At 36.4% G+C, this 18559-nt stretch overlaps 1 protein-coding gene across 1 annotated transcript in view; it reads left to right on the top strand.

The window, feature by feature from the left end:
- BNC2 (basonuclin zinc finger protein 2) overlaps positions 1-18559 on the top strand; it is a 359908-nt gene that overhangs the window by 103831 nt on the left and 237518 nt on the right. The window contains exon 2 of the mRNA XM_064176653.1: positions 2029-2229. Coding sequence (XP_064032723.1) covers positions 2029-2229 — 201 coding nt within the window. The remainder of the gene's footprint in view (positions 1-2028; positions 2230-18559) is intronic.

The following is an 18559-nucleotide window of genomic DNA, read 5'->3' as shown; positions in this document are numbered from 1 at the left end:
GAGATAAAGACAGCGAGGGGAGCACGCAAGAGATGCAGAACGGAGAGGAGGAAGCTTGCTATTGACAGTGTCCTTAAGCCTCCCACAAATAACAGCCATTAGTGGGAAGGTCAGGAGCTGAGCATGCAGCTTGACTGAGGCACTGAGTGCCACTTCAGAAATGAAGAGGCTGGCAAATTTTAGAGAGAATTTGAGGGGCTAATAGCTAGCTGTAAAGGTACAGCCACTGTTGGCACAATTGACTCCCAAGTGTCATTCTCCCCTCCCCAGTAGATAATAATTTTATTGACCACAGGTGGACTTAATATATTTTAAGGCAAGAGTTCTTGGGGTTCTTGCTTGTTTCTTCTTGGATATTGAATTTGCTGCTTTTGAGACTTTTTTTTTTTTTTTTTACTTAATGGTGCTGAACTGGAGGAAAGTTTAACAGAAAAGCTTTCAAGAGATGTAGGGTCTAGAGGGGAAGGCACATTTGTGTCAACATAGTGTACATCTTCTCATCTTTTCTCATTGCACACTAATGACACAGAGCTGCCACTGAAGCTCTCTTCTGTTTCTTTTGTTGTTTCAGAGAGTGAGGTTTATTGTTATTCCTGAGTTAAGAAAAAAGCAGTGAGTGGTACATTTGTCCTCCTAAATTTGTAGATTTTATTAGAAGATGAATGTTCCTTATGTTGGAAAGGATATTTTTTCCCTCCTTTTTTTTTTTTTTTTTTTGATACTTTGGCTGTATTTTTATGAGATTGCATGAATTTTGTTTTGTATTTATGAAGTTTGTTTGCAGAGTTATGATTTCTTGTCTGTATGTAAAGGATGAAGTGGGTAAGAGAATTTTTCAAGTAAGATTTACTTTTAAAAGCTATTGTAATTAAAACCAGTGTTACAGTAGTATAATTTATCCTGTAATATCATATTGTACCATAAGTATAGAACAAGGATTTTAAAGGAAAAATATTGTTTCTTTTGTGCTACTTTTTAACTGTGTGGGACTGGCTTTTTTTTTTTTCTTTCTGTGATTAATTTCTTTGTTCTTTATGATTTGAAAGGTGTATTGTATCTGCTTCAAGTAGTTACTTAAAAAAAACAAACCAAAAAACCAAAAAACAAACCAAAATTTAAAAAAATACTTTTGATCTTTTGGGGGAGGGGAGAAAAAGACTAGGCTTTTCATTTTCCTGTACTTTCTTGCTGCTTAAGGTACTTAGTAGTGAGCCAGAGAAGAGAGGGGTGCAAGAAATGAAATGTGCATATGACTTTCTGGGTTTATTGTGAAAGGAGTTGGATGATGTCTTTTTTTCCCCCTCTTTGGTAAGAGTTTTGTTTGGGATAGGAACTGACAATTCTTGTCTGAATAATATTTAGAAAATTACCAGGTCAACTTTTATGTTTTACTTCTAAGTGAATATTCCCTCTGTTTAAGAATATTTGCTTGCTTGCATGCTTTTAGGTTTTTTTTTTTTCCTTTAAGGTTTGCTAATCCTGTGTGGTAGGCAAGTATCAGATACTGCATGCTGTACTTGACAGCATTGTTGAGGAAAAACAGAGAAAGGGAAAGGGCCACAGCCTTTTCTTTCTCCCAGATCACTCTGATCATTGTGCTACTTAGAGAGAATGCGTGCGTGCGTGCGTGTGTGTGTGTGTGTGTATGTGTATCTGTGTATCTGTAGACTGAAGGGTTAGTGCAGGATGTCATTTGGTGCCTGACAGTGGAGCAGTGCAGTTGACTCTTTGCTCTGCTATCCAATGACATCCAGTGGCTGAGAGTTTGAAGCTGATGGTTGGGTCTCCTTAGTGCTGCATGCACACCTGACAGGCAGCTGTTAAACTGAGCAAAGGCGAGCTTGGGGAGTCACAATCTATGCATAAATGATAGGGGTATCTCTGCTGAAGGTGCGAAAGAAGCTCTGACCCTCTCCCCTGAATCCCCCCTTCCCAAATGAAACGCATAGTGCAGCTAGCTTCTTAACTACACTACACTCCTGCTACTGGCTGCCAAGAGGCTCAAAAAAATCCACCTTCACTTTTCAGTCTGAAGAGGCAGAAGTGGATGTGAGAGACAGACACACACAGAGACACAGAGAACGAAAGAGGGCAAGAGACTTGACTTTAAAAGACTCCTGCACTGACAACTCCATGCAGTTCGGAACAAGAACGGCAGCGACCGACTCTGGTTTCATGGGGACATGGCAGAACACTGACACTAACCTCTTATTCAGAATGTCCCAACAGGTATGTTACTTTCATTTATTTTAAAACACGGCATTCTTGTGCTCCTTTTTTTATTCTCTTCCCCCCACCCCCCCCCTTTTTTTTTTCTCTTTCCATGTTTCATTTTTCTTTCATTCATCACTACATAGTTAGCCTCTGAACTGTCATAACTATGTCATCGGAATGTGCATGGTTACTTCATTGCTTCCCTAAGGGCTCCTTTTTAAAGAAGAAAAAAAATATGAAAGCTTTAAAGTATAAACAAAGCATTCATTTTAAAGTTTCCAAATAGAGCTTTGCTTGTAATAAGACTGTTTTTCTTTGTTTGCTTTTGTTTTGTTCCAGCTTCCCCCCCCCCCCCACTCTCCTCCCATCCCATAAATAAAAGTATCTGCTATCCCAGCAAAAGTCCTTTCTTTCTTCCTTGAGTACATAAGCCCTCAAATCAAAGTGCTACTAAATTTAGGGGGCCCCTCAGAACGGTATAATTGACTTCATGTGGCAGAACAGAGTTTACTCAGAGAGAGGGAAGGAGCCGCGAGCCGTCCTGCTGGAGCTGCTGCCAGTACGGAGCTGAGGGTCGTTAGAGGAGACAGTTTCAGTGCTCGGGTCCCTCTCCGCTCCCTCTCCCTGCTCGCTCCCTCTCTCTCTCCCCGTCTCAGCGGAGCTGTGCCTTGGCGTCCTCCCCAGAGCTGCTCCTTCACCGGGGGCCGTGTTTAAGGCAGCTTGGTATGCCGGTTCTGACGGGAAAGCGAAAATGTTACTGCAAGGCCAGTAATAACTGATAATTAATCACAGGAGCCAGTGTCTCTGTACCATGCACTTGGTGATACGCGCCTTGTGTATTATAGCTAATCTTGCACAATTGCTTGGCTCCTCTGAGTAAAGGGAAGGGGGGCCGGGGGGGAGGGGGGGGGGGGGAGAGGGTGTAAGAGAGGGGAGAAAAAAAAAGGGAACAAAAAAAAGAAACTTTCAGCTTGGACGGGGCTCAAGCAGGGGAGGGAAGTTCAACCTGGAGGTTTTTAGCAGGGTGACTCCGTACCAGGGGACGTTTTGTCTTTCTGGAAACTGGTTTCCAATTCTGAACTGACACTGACTGATGATAACTGAAACACTGTGTTACCCAAAACAGGAGTTATTAAATGATTGGTATGTTAATATCAGATTTTTATTTAACATAAGACATAAGATGAAACTACTTACCTGAGAAGCATTGTACTGTAAGAAAAGAGAGGGAAAGTAATTCTATTTTTATAGTTTACAGTACCAAAGCATGCCTGAATACAGGCCATTAAATGGTGATTTAATTAAAAAGAAAAAAAAAACCCAAACCCACACCAACACACACAAACTCAAAACAAAAACAAAGCAAAAAAACCCACAAAAAAACACATACCAAAAAAAACCCCAATCAAACAACCAAAACACCACACACTTTAGACTCAAGAGAAATTCTAAAGCAGATAGATAATAACCAATAGCAACTGTCTATAGACCACAGTTTAAGTAGTGTAGCTCAGGACAGGATGAAGGCATTTGAATAAGGAATATTTTGATATATCCTGTAGAGGGACCCTGATTACTGCTGATACAGTATGCTGGTATGGAATGTAATCAGCATAAGGCAAATAAGAAACTCCGTTCAGTTTCTCATTCTTGAAAGTAAAAAAGTTCATTTCCTGATAGAGAGGTACATTTAAAAAAAAAGCTGCTTGTCACTAGGAAGTGCAAACTGCTTCTGCACTGCTTACAAGCCTTATCAGCTGTATGCATGTCTGTGATACATAATATATGTGGTTATGTTGATATTGAATAGCATAGGAAGCAGTTATCCCAATTACTTGCTGTGTTCTTTTAGTAAGGAGTGAGATTAAATTTCTGAGGTGGAGAAAGATTCTTTTCCATTTCAGCCACAAAAGAGTTAACGTAACTAGATCCAGATAAGAATCAATTGATAAATGAGGATTGAAGCACGTAGATAGTATTAGATTGCCTGTTAGTATTAAACCTTTTTCAACAGATTTAGCTTCTGTGGTCTCCAGAATATTTGAAAATGTTCAACACTGGCAAAGCAAGGAAACAAAACTAAAGAGCATCACAGTGTGTAAGAGGGTCAAATAATTTGAGACAACTAGCTCATTAGACCCAGCTAAACATTTATGCACATAAGCTAGGCTGCTTGTTTTCTGTTTTCTTTATAAAATAATACTTTAAATGTGCTAGTTCTTGAGTATTAATTGGAATGTGTACATTATTTAACGTATGTGGTCCATGTTGTATTCTGTATAGGGGAGAAGTAATTTACTAAATGACAAAACATAGATGCTGCATCAGTGTGTATCTTTCCACTGGAGTACACACACAGTAGCCCTGCAAAGGTGGTAATGTTAAACAGATTTGTTTCTTGACTACAGACTTTTAATGTGTTCACATACTGTGTTAATCGCCTTCTCATATTTTGTTTGTTTGTTTAACATGTGCTAAACATCCAGTCCAAATATCTTTTCATCACGCTTTTAAGAGTAGGGTAAGTTATTTTGCTAAACACATTTCTCTCATCCTTAAGGTTGATTTTTTTTATCTCAGCTTTCTGATTTGTTGAGACTGTTACAACTTGCTAGCTCATGCAGACTGTAAGCACGGACTGTGTGCAAGTGCAGCTGCAAATTTGGTCAAAATGCCAATATTTCTTTCTAAATCACTAAAATTTTGGATATTGTTGTTCCGTTACATATTTAGATCAATTTGTTAATTATTTTCAATCCGTCCTCTAGAAATGTAAGTATTTTTAGGATTTTTGCTATGCTTTAAGGAAAATTGTTTTAATGAGTGCAAATAACATGGAGTTATGAAATGTACCTAACTTGCAAGCAAAGTTTGGCATGGTTTGAAAGAACTGTTTAATGAAACTTTTCCAGATATACACAGTAATGCTAGAGACATTTCTTTTTTTCAGTTTCTAAGTATAATACTGGATTTCTACATGTTTTTTGAGAAGCAAGCAAACTCTGAGCCCCGTCACTTTTCCTTGGGGTTATAACTTAATCTGAAGAAGGTTTTTTTTCTAATACAGAGATTGGAGCATAGCAAGAAGAATGATTTAGAACAAATCAAAACCTTGTGATCACTCCCACCTCTTACCTCTCAACTCACTGCACTGCTATTAGCATACTAGAGGAATGAATAACTTTTCTGAGGCTAAAAGGAAAACCTACTTCATGATGAGAAGAAACTGCATGTAGTAGAAACATTAAGATTGGTTGTACAGGTCTGAGCTGTTAATACCAAGTATGATGCTGTTCATTTTTGATTATTTTTAAGAGAATGGGAGCGCAAGAAAATGGCGTCTCCACATTCCAGAAGAAAATTTTGGTGGGGTGAGAGGAGAAGAGGAATAATCTCCTAAATTACCTGTGAAAAGTTTATGACATAGACACTTGACTGCATTGTTTTGCTTATACACCTTTTGTTCAAGTAGAAGTGTGCGATTCGGTTGAAAGGGCTCATCCCATTCTGTATACAGAAGAATGTCTGATAACCTTAAAGGACATAAATCTTAACTTTTAAAAAGCAGTGCTTCTTTGGGTCACTTTGATCAGTGACAGGTCGAGAATGAACAGAAACCCATGGCTTCTCTTCCATGCTCATCTGGTTAACTCCAGGGCACCCACTGCCCATTCTAGTTCTGGCTAGGAGTTGTTAACAACAGAAAAAGTCTGGATTTGATTGATTTAAAAAAGCAGGCTTTTGTGATTGTCTGCTTTCATAAAGGTTTTGTGCATTTGTCGGGGTAAGAAATGTCATTTTTCTTCATCCAGTTACCTTAAAGGCTGCAATGTTTTAAAATACTTTTAAGTCATTTCAAAATTAGACCATAAGAGAAATGGCTGTAACCCACAGTGACACAAATGCCAGAGCCTTGCACCCTTTTGTTGAGAAAGAAATATATTTAATCAGTTTCAGATAAAAGGGTAATAGACTTTCCAAGAGTTTTTCTCAACATGAGAGTGAAAAAGCAGTATATCAAAATTATAGATGGATCTGTGCATCATTATATAGTAATTTAGAATTCACTCAATGATGTAACAGAATTAACAACATAATTTCATTGTGTAACTGTATCTTATTAAAGAACAACTGTCTGACATTCTCTTACAGTTGCTTTATTTAACTTCATGCAAATATTATTAGTAGTGACATTTCTCTATTGTACATTAGATTCTCTCATTAGCATGATGTGTTAGTTATCACCAGAGAGATCACTTCTAGATAGGTGAGCGGGAAGCCAAGAAAACTAAAAATTAAATCAATGATGTATATTAATATAGACATGTCTGTTCATGAGAGATATGGTACAGTAAATTCAACTTTCCCTCCCCCCCCCTTGCATAAATGTGTGCTTATTCCAAGGCAAATGAAATCATGTATACAATGCATGAAGTATGCACTAATATTTCTAAAATATTAAACCATATAGAATGTGCAGTGCCTGTTTTCAGCGGTACTTACATTATTCAAACTGGAAGTTCCGAACGTTGATATAGACGCAGGCACATAAAGTGTTTATTGAACCAATATTCAAAAATAGGAGCGCAGTGTAACATCTAATGGATTGGAGGTGAAGGCTTTTTAAATGTTGCTAGGTTGCTGGTCACAGATACTGTATGCAGTTTTAACATTTATTAAGTAATTAGCTGTTTTACAGTAGCATATGACTGTCCTTTTAATACAAGTGTACGTGCAAAAAGAATTCAAACTTAATTCATCAGCAAACTGTATTTATTATGAGTATTCTGGGAGGAAGGTTAACATTGGTAGACTGCATTTTCTGTTTTGCAGTATTTAACACTAACCTGTGTCAGTAAACATAGTTTTACTTTATGCACGTATATGTATAATCACACCATTTTAAAGAATAGCTGACCCCAGGTGATTTTTGTTGTTGTTGTTGTTGTTGCTCATGAATAAGTTCATGTGCTGCTATGAGTCCAGAAGCTTTATCAGGTTACGTTGTCTCATTTCAGACCCTTGCTCTATTTAATTTTGTTGGATGTTTTTGGTAAAGCATGATTTAGACCTGTAATCATTCTTGTCCTTCTAGGAAATTAAAAATATTTGCATCAAGAATTTTATACTGTTTCTGATGTGCCTCAGGGTAGAGATCGTAGAGGGCAAAAGCACAGAATGGTTTTTATGGCACAGACATATAAGTTCATGCATGCAGTGATAGATACCTGGCTATATACATGATGCATGCATGATTAAAGACAAAAAACTCCTATCAGTAGCTTCTCTTACTGTGTGTTCATGATTTGCAGAATTGAAACACAGCAAAATGCTTCCTGATACTCTCAATGTATAGTCTTCTTTCACATAGGTATACATGCAATACTTGAACATGTTTGTGTCATTGTTTATTTTAGTTGATGATGTGCTAAGTGCACGGTGAGATCTTTGCTTAACTTTGACATGTGTATGCACAAAACTGTAGAATCTGCATGAAGCATTGAACCATATACCAAAGCACATGCTCAAATATGTTGTGCAAGCACCAGTGTTTAACATTTTAAAATGTAGGGATTTTCTATTTTCTATTTTTCTGCTTTGTATTTTAGTAGTTATTTATTCATGTATAGTTTTATGAAGATTTTATTAATGTACTGGCAGAACAGACATGGTACATAACAGCAATAGAGTCCCCTGCTCAGGGTTAAGAGCCAAGGCAAATCTTCCCTAACTAATTAGATGCTGAGTAAGGCATCTTACTGAAGTTGGGGCAAAAGTGAATGGGTCACAGCTGAGACAGGATTGCAAGGACTGTAGTGATAGTGAAAGCATTCGCGTTTGCCAGGTCGTTGTGACATTGTTCTGATTGCAAAGGAACACTCTGTTCACTGATACAGAACTGCCGTCATAAAGTACAGTCAGAAACAAAAGCTTTAAAGAGCTTTTACTTTTTTATTAGAAATGCTTAAAACATATGCTTTCTTTCCTCGATTATTTTTCTCAAACAGTACTGCTTGTGCTTTTGTAAAAGGCTTTGCCTTGTAGACTAATGGTGCTTTGCGTTTAGAAGATCTTCCAAACTTGGGGCTCCTAGTATACCCAGGAGGTGATGAATCATACTGGCTCAAGAAAGAGAAGGCTGAAACAGAGAAGGGGGAAAAAGGGAGAATTCCATTGTTGCTGTCTCTTAATCTTTTAGTTCAGGAAGGCAGTCACTAATGCAGCTCCTTGCTATAGCTGAGAGAGCATAATGACACAATTTCATCATCTAGATAAACTGTAATTAAAGGATTTATTTTTTACACAATCTGCATGTAGAAAGGGGTAAACTTGAAAAAGGCAGTTTTATTAAATGAAAGTCTGTGTGTTTATGTGCATTTTTTTCAATGAGGCAAAAATGCATTCTTTAGCTTAGCAGCAGTCTTAACAAATGTCCATAATAAGAGACTGTACATCAACCTATGCATAGGCATCTGTTGCTTTGCTACTGCTTACCCTACTCATTATAGTAATGACCTAATGCCTCCTTTCCCTTGCTGAAATATTTGACTACTGTTTTATAAATTATTTTCCTTCACCAACAAAGAAAACAGTGCCACTTCTATGGCTGTGACACACAACATTTTGTCATAGGAGGCCATCTCCTTGATGAGGCGGGGGTGGAGGGTGAGCGGGGGGAGCATCTCAGAATTGCTTTGATCAGTGCGAACTTGCCAACAATGTACCATTGATGCTATTCTAACTCTCTTGGGAAGACATTGCATCCCCATCCTCTACCAGTGATGCGTATCTGAGCACTTGTGCAAAGGAAAGGAGAGAGTGTCATCTGCCACTTACAGAGCACAGGGATTCAGAAGAGGAAATGACATGATTACAATCCTGCCATTCCTTCTTGTGCACAACAAAGAAGTCAGCAAGCTTTTATTATAAAGTGAATAATAAGTGATACTTTGAGAAGCTTTATGGAAAGTGGAAAAAAAAATTACACTGGGGTTGTCATTAAAGCTGAAATGTACTGTCACTGGTAGGTAAACTTCTGTGATGTTTGAGGTGATGCTTATTTGAAAATGGCCCACAACAAAGATGTGCCAGTAGAGATCGGCATTTTGGCATATGCTTCTTATAGAAGAGATTGAGTGTCATGGTAATTGTCTCTGGGTTTGGTAGGGGGTTTTGTTTGTTTGTTTGTTTTTTGTTGTTTGTTTGGGTTTTTTTGTTTGTGTATGTGTGATACCTAGTGCAAGTAGTGCACTAGAGCTTTTATTACTTTTTCTCTTTGATTTTTAACAAGGGAACTGGTGAATACAGTGTGAATTCTAGGGAGGAGACAGATTACCAGATTCTCTGCATATATATTATCTTCTCCATGTATTCCATAGTCTGTTTCTAGAAGATCGGCGACTTTGAAATGCAATACTTCAGGCTTTGAACAGTTTGAATGAAAATGTCATACAATGTAGCTCTTTTCAGATGAATGGTTCAACATTTGGTGTGTACTGGTAAGAGGAAAATAGAATATAAAGGATCATATCCTCACTGTGATCTGAGCATTTGTTTTCCATTCATGTCATTGGAGGCCCTGTCATGCATCAAGGACAGCATGTAGTATAGGTACAGAATTACAGATAGCGATGTATTAGCCTTCAGAGTGAGTTGTAACTAGAAGCTTAGTTCTCTAAATGTAATTTTTGTGAAGCTAAACGTGCAGGTAGTTTGAAAGAAAAAATTCTACGCTGGTTAAAAAGTTGCTTTTGTGTATTTTTATTTTTTTCTGATATTTGTAGGCTAAAAAGATGTACATCATTAAAAAAAAAAAAAAAACTAACCCACATTTAGACATTGTACTTTCTTAAGGAAATATAAGCCTAGCTTCCTGTTTTATCACAATCCAGAAATTAAACCAGGCTCACTGTTAAAGTTTGTGTTCACATCTAAGTTTTTAGACCTGGGTTTGTGTCTGATATTATTGAGTAAGTTGCTGAAAGCTCCATTTTTCACAGTTTAGCCTTAAAGCCAGTTCAAAATTATGGTTGCATCCAGTTTGCCTATAAAGTTTTAAGTTTTTTTGAGCCAGGAATCTCAAAGTGAGATTTGGGCAGTGTAATTCAACATAGAATTAAATTGAGGAGAAATGTTTGCAATACTCCTTGATAATTGGAATTACCAACTTTTCCATAGGAAAAATAGCAGCATAGTGAGATAAAAGGTAATTTAATGAAGAAAGTAGCATTTGAAAGGCATTCTCTTTGACATAAAGATTTGGTTTTCCCAAGGTGTTCTATCTTCTTTGGTTTTGTTGTGTTGGGGTGTTGGTTTGTTCATTGGGTTTTGGTTTGTTTGGGCTTTCTTGGGTTTGGGGTTTTTTTTGTCTAAGATTTTTTGGGGGGGGGTGTGTTTGCTTGCGGGGTGAGGTTTTTTGTTGTTGTTTTGTTTTATTAAGGAAAAGAAACCAACAAACCTGAAGATGTTGTTGTCAGATCTTTTTATGCAGATTGATTTCTTTTTAGCATATTCATGGCCCTTTGCCTGCACAGAATACAAGACTACAGTTTTATTGCTGCTTTCAGAAGGATATCTTGTGAGATGTTACGGCTCCTGCGGAAGTACAACGGCAAAATGTCATTTTATGATAGATCATTATTGATATCCTTTATTTATTTATGCCTTTCCTCATTTTTCTTTCCCTGCAGTTTTTCTTGCTTTGTATGTCTGAACATGTATTAAAAGAAACACTCTTCTTTGTTTTAATTATTCAATTATGACCTTCTTGATTATAAGGGACTGTAGAAAGAGATGAGAGGTAGACAGAAGCATCTCTTCCAAGGATGGCTGAATGTAGGAGCTGACATACAGAGTTCATTTTTTTTTGTATTTTCATTGTGCCTGTATGCAAGAGCATGATAAAAATGTATGATGCCCTAACTTATCACATGGAAGGTGCTGAAAAGCATCTCAGTTTGATCTCTTGTACAGTTTCTTATCCAAGGCATATTGGATCTTTAAAAGGGAGCCCTCAGTATATTTGCATTCCTACGTTTTGCAAATAAGCTTTGTGTTTATTTGGTAAAAGGAATGCTGAGAAAAAAAAGGGAAAATTAAACTCAGAGAATGCTTGAACACTTTTTTTCCTACATAGACTCAATAAACGGAAAACAACATCAGTGAGTTGTTTAAAAAGATTAAAACCATAAACCTGCATCCCTGCGTTCAGATTCAGTTTTTAATTTAAAATGTGCCTTTTTTTTTTTTTTTTAATTGCAGGAATTCTCTAAAAACTTAAATTTTATGGAAATCTGTAAAATGGAGTTCATAGAAAGAACAGTCTACTCAGAAGAGGTAGAAACTGTATTTCTGAGTAGTGGACATTGGGCTTTTCACATTTCATATTATAAGTAGTCGCTGTTTGTTCCCTGAACAGTTACCTCTTAAAATGCATAAATTTGATAAGAACATTTGAAATAGATGTCTTGGGGAGGAGGGAGGTACCAGCTAATGAAGAGTATGCAAGGAAAAAATAATTGCTTCCAGCTGGCTTTATATAATAAAACTACTATTAAAATGAGGAGCTCCATTAGCAAGGTTTTAATTATATATTTTCTTACATTTCTAAATACACAGCCTTCAGAAAAATAACACTTAAATGAGCTAAGCGTGACAGCCCTTGCTCCAGCCAGGGAAAAATATAAAGAAGTACCAACTCGTGTACCCTGCCTTAATGCCCCACAGCAGTTGACATTGCTGGAATGCCTCCTGCAGCTGGTGGCATATGACTGTCATTTGCAGGCAGGATATACGGAGAATTTACACAATGGAGGCATTCATGAAAGTGTTCCTCATCTGGGACTCCTGCAAGCTCTCATTTTATTGACCCTGTCAGAATTTAACTGGTAGGCTGTCAAATTATGTGTTGCTTTATCTAACATTAGTTTTTCTTTTAAATTAGAATGCATGGAAGAAGGAGTTGTGAAAAACAGGTATGAAAAGCAAAAACAACTTCTGACATACTGCTCCTAAACTAGGAAAAACGTAACACCTGCGTAAGAACTTTGTCATTTGTGCTACAAATTGTAAGGATTCCATTTTCAGTTCAAGATTAAATAACGTGTGAGTGTTTTATGGAGCCTTCTCAGGGTTTGGGGTGGGGGTTGTTTAGCATTCAAGGCCTTAAATGAAAATCCGTTTTCTGAATTACCATGTCCCTCAAGTGTAACTTGAACATTGGTGTACAAACAGCTTTGTGAAACAGCTCACTCTTTAACTGCCAGTGTCCTTAAAGATAGCAGGAAAAGTGCTCTATAAACAAGCTTCGCAAAAAAAAAAAAAAGAGAAGCTTTTTTTCTTTGCTGCATCTTTATGCAGAATGCCATAAAAAAAAACCCAAAACCACTCAATACTTAATGGTTTTTATAATGTTCTGCAAACAGTGTAATAATCTGAGGAGTGATTGATGATTATAAATATGTTCTTTATATCACAGATTGGCTGCTTATTAATTAAATGGTGTTGAGGCATGACCTCTCCAAAGCTAAAATTTGCATAAAAGAAATAAAATGTATGCACAGCTTCATTGATATCTGTGAGAAAACTGGTTACAGCAGCAGACAGCACACCAAAACACTGACTTCATGCAGATGGAGTATACTGCACAAAAAGTGTCTTACGCAGTGAGTTACTAATTTTAGTAGATCCTCCTATCCAGTAGTGCATTGTTAATGCAATGCTAAAGTTCAGTCCAGGGCAGGGGGAAGAGAGAGAGTGGGAATGAGAAAGAATGATTAGATTGTTACAGGAAAATACATTTTAACCAGGAGGCTATCAATCACTTAATTTCTGATAGGGAAAGAAAAAAATCAGCTCACCATATATATTTTTGTTCACATATAGAAATAAGGTATGGCATCTGCCTCTCTGACATGGGGTATCAATATCTTAGATTTTACTGATTACATTTTATTATTACTGTTCTATTTTTTTTTTAAATGTTGGATTTCTGTTAGAATAGTAATAGCTGAATAGTGAACACTCTTCCACATTAAGAAATTTATGTGATTGACTATGTTTGTCTTGTGATATATATAATTTCCAGTTAGTTGCCACTTTGTTTCTCTCTCTCCTGGAATAAAAATTAATTTTAAACACAAAAAAACCCAACTGATCTAAACAGAGAATTTTTTTTTGCTCTGGAGTCTACTGAGAAGTTGATTTTTCTCTGTAGGGTTAGATTAGAAAGACAACTTGAATGTTTTTAATTCACTTGTTTTTTTGTTGTTGTTTTGTTTTGGATTTTTTTTTACATTTAAGTATAGCATTCTGCAAACATTGCCTTTTGTTACTTTTTTTTTTTTAGAGGTGATTGCATAAGCTGTAATATTACATTAGTATTTAGCAATTGAAAGATTAGTTATTTACAAGCATTTGACAAATACAGATTTTCTCTCCTGATAAGTGAATTTCCATTCCAAGGAAAATCATGTTTCTCTGGGTTTGGCATAGCACTTACTGTGAAATGACATTTTTTTGTTCTGTTTTTCTTAAAATGGAAAAAAAAAAAAAGGAAGTAGATTCATATGAGTGTATTTTCTTGTTAATAAGGGTAGCTTCATTAGTGCTTTCTTAGCCTGATTGTCTAAGGAAAGAAGTAAAAGCTTGGTTTTAGAACACAATGAAAAGCATGGAAAATGTTCAGGGAACAATAAAAATGAGTAACAAATTTCTTATATCATCAGAGATACTTGGCAATTTATTTAAAATAATTTCTATCTAATTTTTTCCATTGTGAAAGCTTGTTCAAGGTAGTCAATACTTTATACTACAGGACAAAACCAAGTTATCTCAGACTCTACTGCTGATACAAAACCTTGCTGTGGAAAAGCAATACAACACTAGAGAATTTTAATTTTAAGTACGTAATCTCGTTCTCACTGAAATCAATAAAAACAGTCTGTGAGTGGTCTGAGGACTCTAACTTTTCTCGTAGTCCTCACTCAGGAAGAGGTAATTCATGTTTTGCTTGTTCCAGGTGAAGCATACCTAAAATACATGCTAAGCGAAGAAACAACTGTATAATTGAATTTGGGGAGAGGATTAGGGCATTGTACTCTAGTTTCAGATGATTTGTGGAAGTGTTTTTCAAAATCTGAATTACAGATTTAAGAGAAACCTGGTGGTTGTTGCAGTGTATGCTAGCTGTTGGGTTTATTTGTTTTGCTTTCTTAAATTTGATTTTAAATCCTCTGATAACTCTGTGCCGAGCATTTTTTTTACATTGAAATTCAGTTCTGTTCTTGCATTAAAATGCATATTTCATTTTTCTATACCTTAAGCAACAAAATCTTTCTGAAGGCAGTGGAAGGAAATTATTTAACTAGCAGCATAGACAGCAATGTTAAAAAGTAAAAAAAAAAAAATCACAAATCCTCAAAACTAATTCCACTTTAAACATCTACTGGGTATTCATATATCTTTTGCATGAAAGTTGACTGGACATGAAATGAGGTCTTTCTCCACATTCTTATTTTTGCTTTTTGCTCGCATTAGGAAGCTAAAAGTGAGGTGTGAAAACATTAAATTCAATACTTATGCAATTTTATAATTATGAAGCTGAAGCTCACCTACATGAATGATATTTTCTATGATTTTCCAATTTGCATTTTTAAAGGACTTTTTAAATGTCCACATTGAAATAGAACTTTTCAAACATGTGAAGTAAATGACATACATAAATAAAATGCATAAAGCAAAACTACAGACATAAAACTGATTTTAAGTTACTTTTTTATTTCCCCACACCTACCACCACCCTCTCCTCTCCTCCCCGCCCCCCCCCACCCCGGGCCTATACCTTCTCTTCTCTGCCACATCCTCATCCTTTTGAACAATTCTGCAGTGGTCAGGTGTGGCATTTTGATTCTATCCACTGACTTGCATATTGATGTTTATACACCCACAAACTGTAAAAAGAAAACCGACTAAATGTGGCTTCAGGGAAAAAAAAGGAGTGGTGGGTGCAGATACCAGCTGGAGCTTGATGCATGTGTTCTCTTCTGTGGCACCGTTTTGTTGTTGATGTGGGAATGTAGCTAAACGGTGGCTACAGATGCTCCGCTAAATAAGGATCCCCATAAATTCCAGCTGTGAACTTGTGATTCATCCTTCCCTGCACAAAAGATATATTTCCACATGTCCCATTATGTTTCATATTTGATTTTTATCACACACTGTGTGCCAGTCTGGGTCTTGTCTACATGCTTTTTATGAATCCTGTAACCCTTTCTCTCTTCCTCCTTTGAATTGGAGTCATTATGCACCACCAGTCTCCATGCAAAAGATCCACATTACAATAGTACAGCATCCTTGTAAATAATTTTTTAATGAATCAATTACATGAATAATATATCTAGGTAACCACCATAACTCATAGTCTGGACCTATCTATAGAAAATCATATCAGTCTATTTGAAAAGTACTTCTTGAAGCTATGTCTGTAGTCATTAAAATGATCCGAGTTCTGAATTTCATCTTTAAAAATACGTCTTACAAAAAAAAATGTATCTAAATTTTTTGGTGTGATTTTTATCTGTAATAATTTCATGTATTTAGTGTAGCTTCTCTTTTAAGTATGTATCTGATAAAGACTCTTACTCTGAATTATGAATAATATCCATTGTTAAACCATTTATGCTGAGAGTCAGTAAAAAGAACTGCAATACTGCCACTGGTTCCATGGTACCAAATGAAATCCGTTCAGTAATTTGTCTTGTTATTATCTTTATATATTCCTCTTAGCCATTATATTCTCTAATTTGGAATTCAAGCTACCATAATGAAGATATGGAAATTTGCGTCTAAAAATACAGGTGTCTGTGGTCCCAAGAGTATGCAGAACCTGTAGTTTAAAATACTAAAAAACAAAGTAAGGATTTTAAAGCTGAATTGCAATATTGAGTTGGATTATTGTAATACAGTTAAGAGAAGCATGTGTCCTAATTAGAGTGAAATATGGTTAGCTCTCTAACAAATATATTGCTGATGGAGATTTGCAGTAAGTTTTCATATGGTAGTCATTGACTACTACTCAGAACATGAGGCAGAAGTCATCATTGTCGTGTTAGACAGCTGTAGCCTAGAAAGTATGTCTTCGTGAAGGTAAAACCTCAAAAGATTGCTGCAGTTATTAATGATTAAAGTACTAAATTTGAGCATTGGATTTTTGCAGGCTGCTGAAGCCAGTGGTTATAGCTCCAGCGCAAATTTTATATGGTGATACAGGAACTGGACTCAGTGCTTGCAGTCTTCAGAAATGAAGTTACTCTGTAGTTGTTGCAGCAGTGCTGTAGTCTCCATACTAGTCATTTACAGTATACTCATCTACATAGGTCTAGTTTTGTTGACTGAAGAAAAGTGCTGTGAGAATGAAACTTCTGAAACTGTATAAAAGCAAATGCATGTAGCTGTGTGCAAAATTTGATGTCCATTCCAGTGCTTTGTCTGTTACTTTGCAAGGAAAAATAAGTCTGTTCATAATTGAAATTCTCCAGGCAAGTCAGATATATAGTATACTAACATTTTTCAATGGAATGGATAGTTAATTAGTTTGTATTTTAAATTGAAGGTCAGTGTGTTATAGATTTCTGTGGGAACAAAAAGAAAGAGCATCTACTTAAAACAATAAGTAAGTGAGGCCTGTTCTCAGTAGTATCTGAGGTACTGTTGAGTTGAACCACTGGTCACTGTCAAATTCCAATCAAAATGCAGATAAGTTTAGCATAAACATAAGGTGTTGGTGTGTTTCCAGAATTGTAAAGAAGACTTAAGCTGGAAAAGAGGATAGAGATTAACAGTTTGTTTTACAGCTAGCTTAGGTATTTCGGATCAAGTGACTGGCGCTGCTTGTAACGAAGCATCTGCAAAGTTTGTCAGTGTGATGTTGGTATTCTATGCTCAAGAAGTCCAGTGTCAACAGAGCTGTGACTTACCACTTTCAGCAACCTCTCAACTGGGAAACAATAAAATATCTTTAATTTGAACATGAGGCTGGGGGAGAATACTGGGACGAGAGTATAATTTCAGATGCTATTAATTTTCCCAAAATAACATTTATGTGCTTTGTCTTGCCAGATAGTCTACAATGCTTTTCCTCATTTCATGTGCCAGGCTGTTTTTATATTATCATTTCCTTCTCTGCTGTGTTTATCTTTTCTGAAAATGGTGAATGTAAGCTATTACAGCCCGGGTGGGTGGCACACATTTTCACAGTAACTTTTAAAACACAGAGCAAACATTTTATTTGGGTTTTGAAAACCACTGAGAGAACTTAATGCAGCTGCTCTCATGGCATCAAAGTGAAACATGTAAAAATCTCACTTTCTATTCTAAATAACCTTAGGGCTGTTGAGTCAGATATTTCCGGGTTGACGTGTTTTGCACAGGAGTGACAGTGGTATTGAGTATATATAGTAAATCTTAATGTTCCACTGAATCTCTTCACTCTTTTATGAGCTTTGCAAGGCACTCATCCTTTACAAAATGTCAAGTTAAAACATGTCACTTTGCTATAGTTGAAATTACTTACTTGTTTTTAATCAAAAAGCAACTCTTAATGGGCTGTTTTACTGTAGGCAGTAACGAGAGGAGCTTTCCAGTTTAGTAGCAAGTAGTACTTCTGACCCATTATTTGCTGTCATTTTTACTTCCCATCCAGCAATGTGAAGGGAGTTGCATGATTAAACTGAGAGAATGCTGAATCAGGATAATGGTGCTGCATGTCCTACACCATGTAGAATTAGTATTTTTAGAGAAAGCTAAGCTGGTTTTAATGCATATATTTTGGTTTCTTTAGACAATAGTCTTGTGTTTCCCAGGAACTTTACTGTATCTGGGATCTCTTTCAGCAAGCAGAGGTGGTCTTGATTCTAGTTTTCCAAAACTCAGGATGAATTTGAGAAGTGCCATTGTATTCAACATAATCCTTGGATCTTATCCTGTGCAGTAGAAGGCTTTCTTAACTAGTGACACGCAGAAGCTCAGTGAAGCCACTTTATGTATATATTTTTTTTTAGGACTGAAATGGCTCTTCAGTTTCTAGGCCAGTTAATAATCCTTCTCTTAACTATGCTGTACATATTGCAGATGGTGCATGACAGACTAGTCAGTGCCTCAAAGGTCACTACAACACTATTAGCTAGATCACTATGCCCTTTGTTTCTTGAGGATGCTTCTGTTACAGTACTTGGGAAAAAAAAGAGGAATAAACTTTGAGTTTCATTTTAAAACACCACTTCTTTACTTTTAAAATGCCACTTCTTTACTCACCAACAAGTGCTTCAAATGTGGTCATTTTTTGTCA

This window comes from Pogoniulus pusillus, chromosome Z (genome assembly GCF_015220805.1).
Source record: "Pogoniulus pusillus isolate bPogPus1 chromosome Z, bPogPus1.pri, whole genome shotgun sequence".
Classification (NCBI taxonomy): Eukaryota; Metazoa; Chordata; class Aves; order Piciformes; family Lybiidae; genus Pogoniulus; species Pogoniulus pusillus.
The sequence above is the reverse complement of the archived record's forward strand: the minus strand, read 5'-3'. Positions and strand labels throughout refer to the sequence as shown.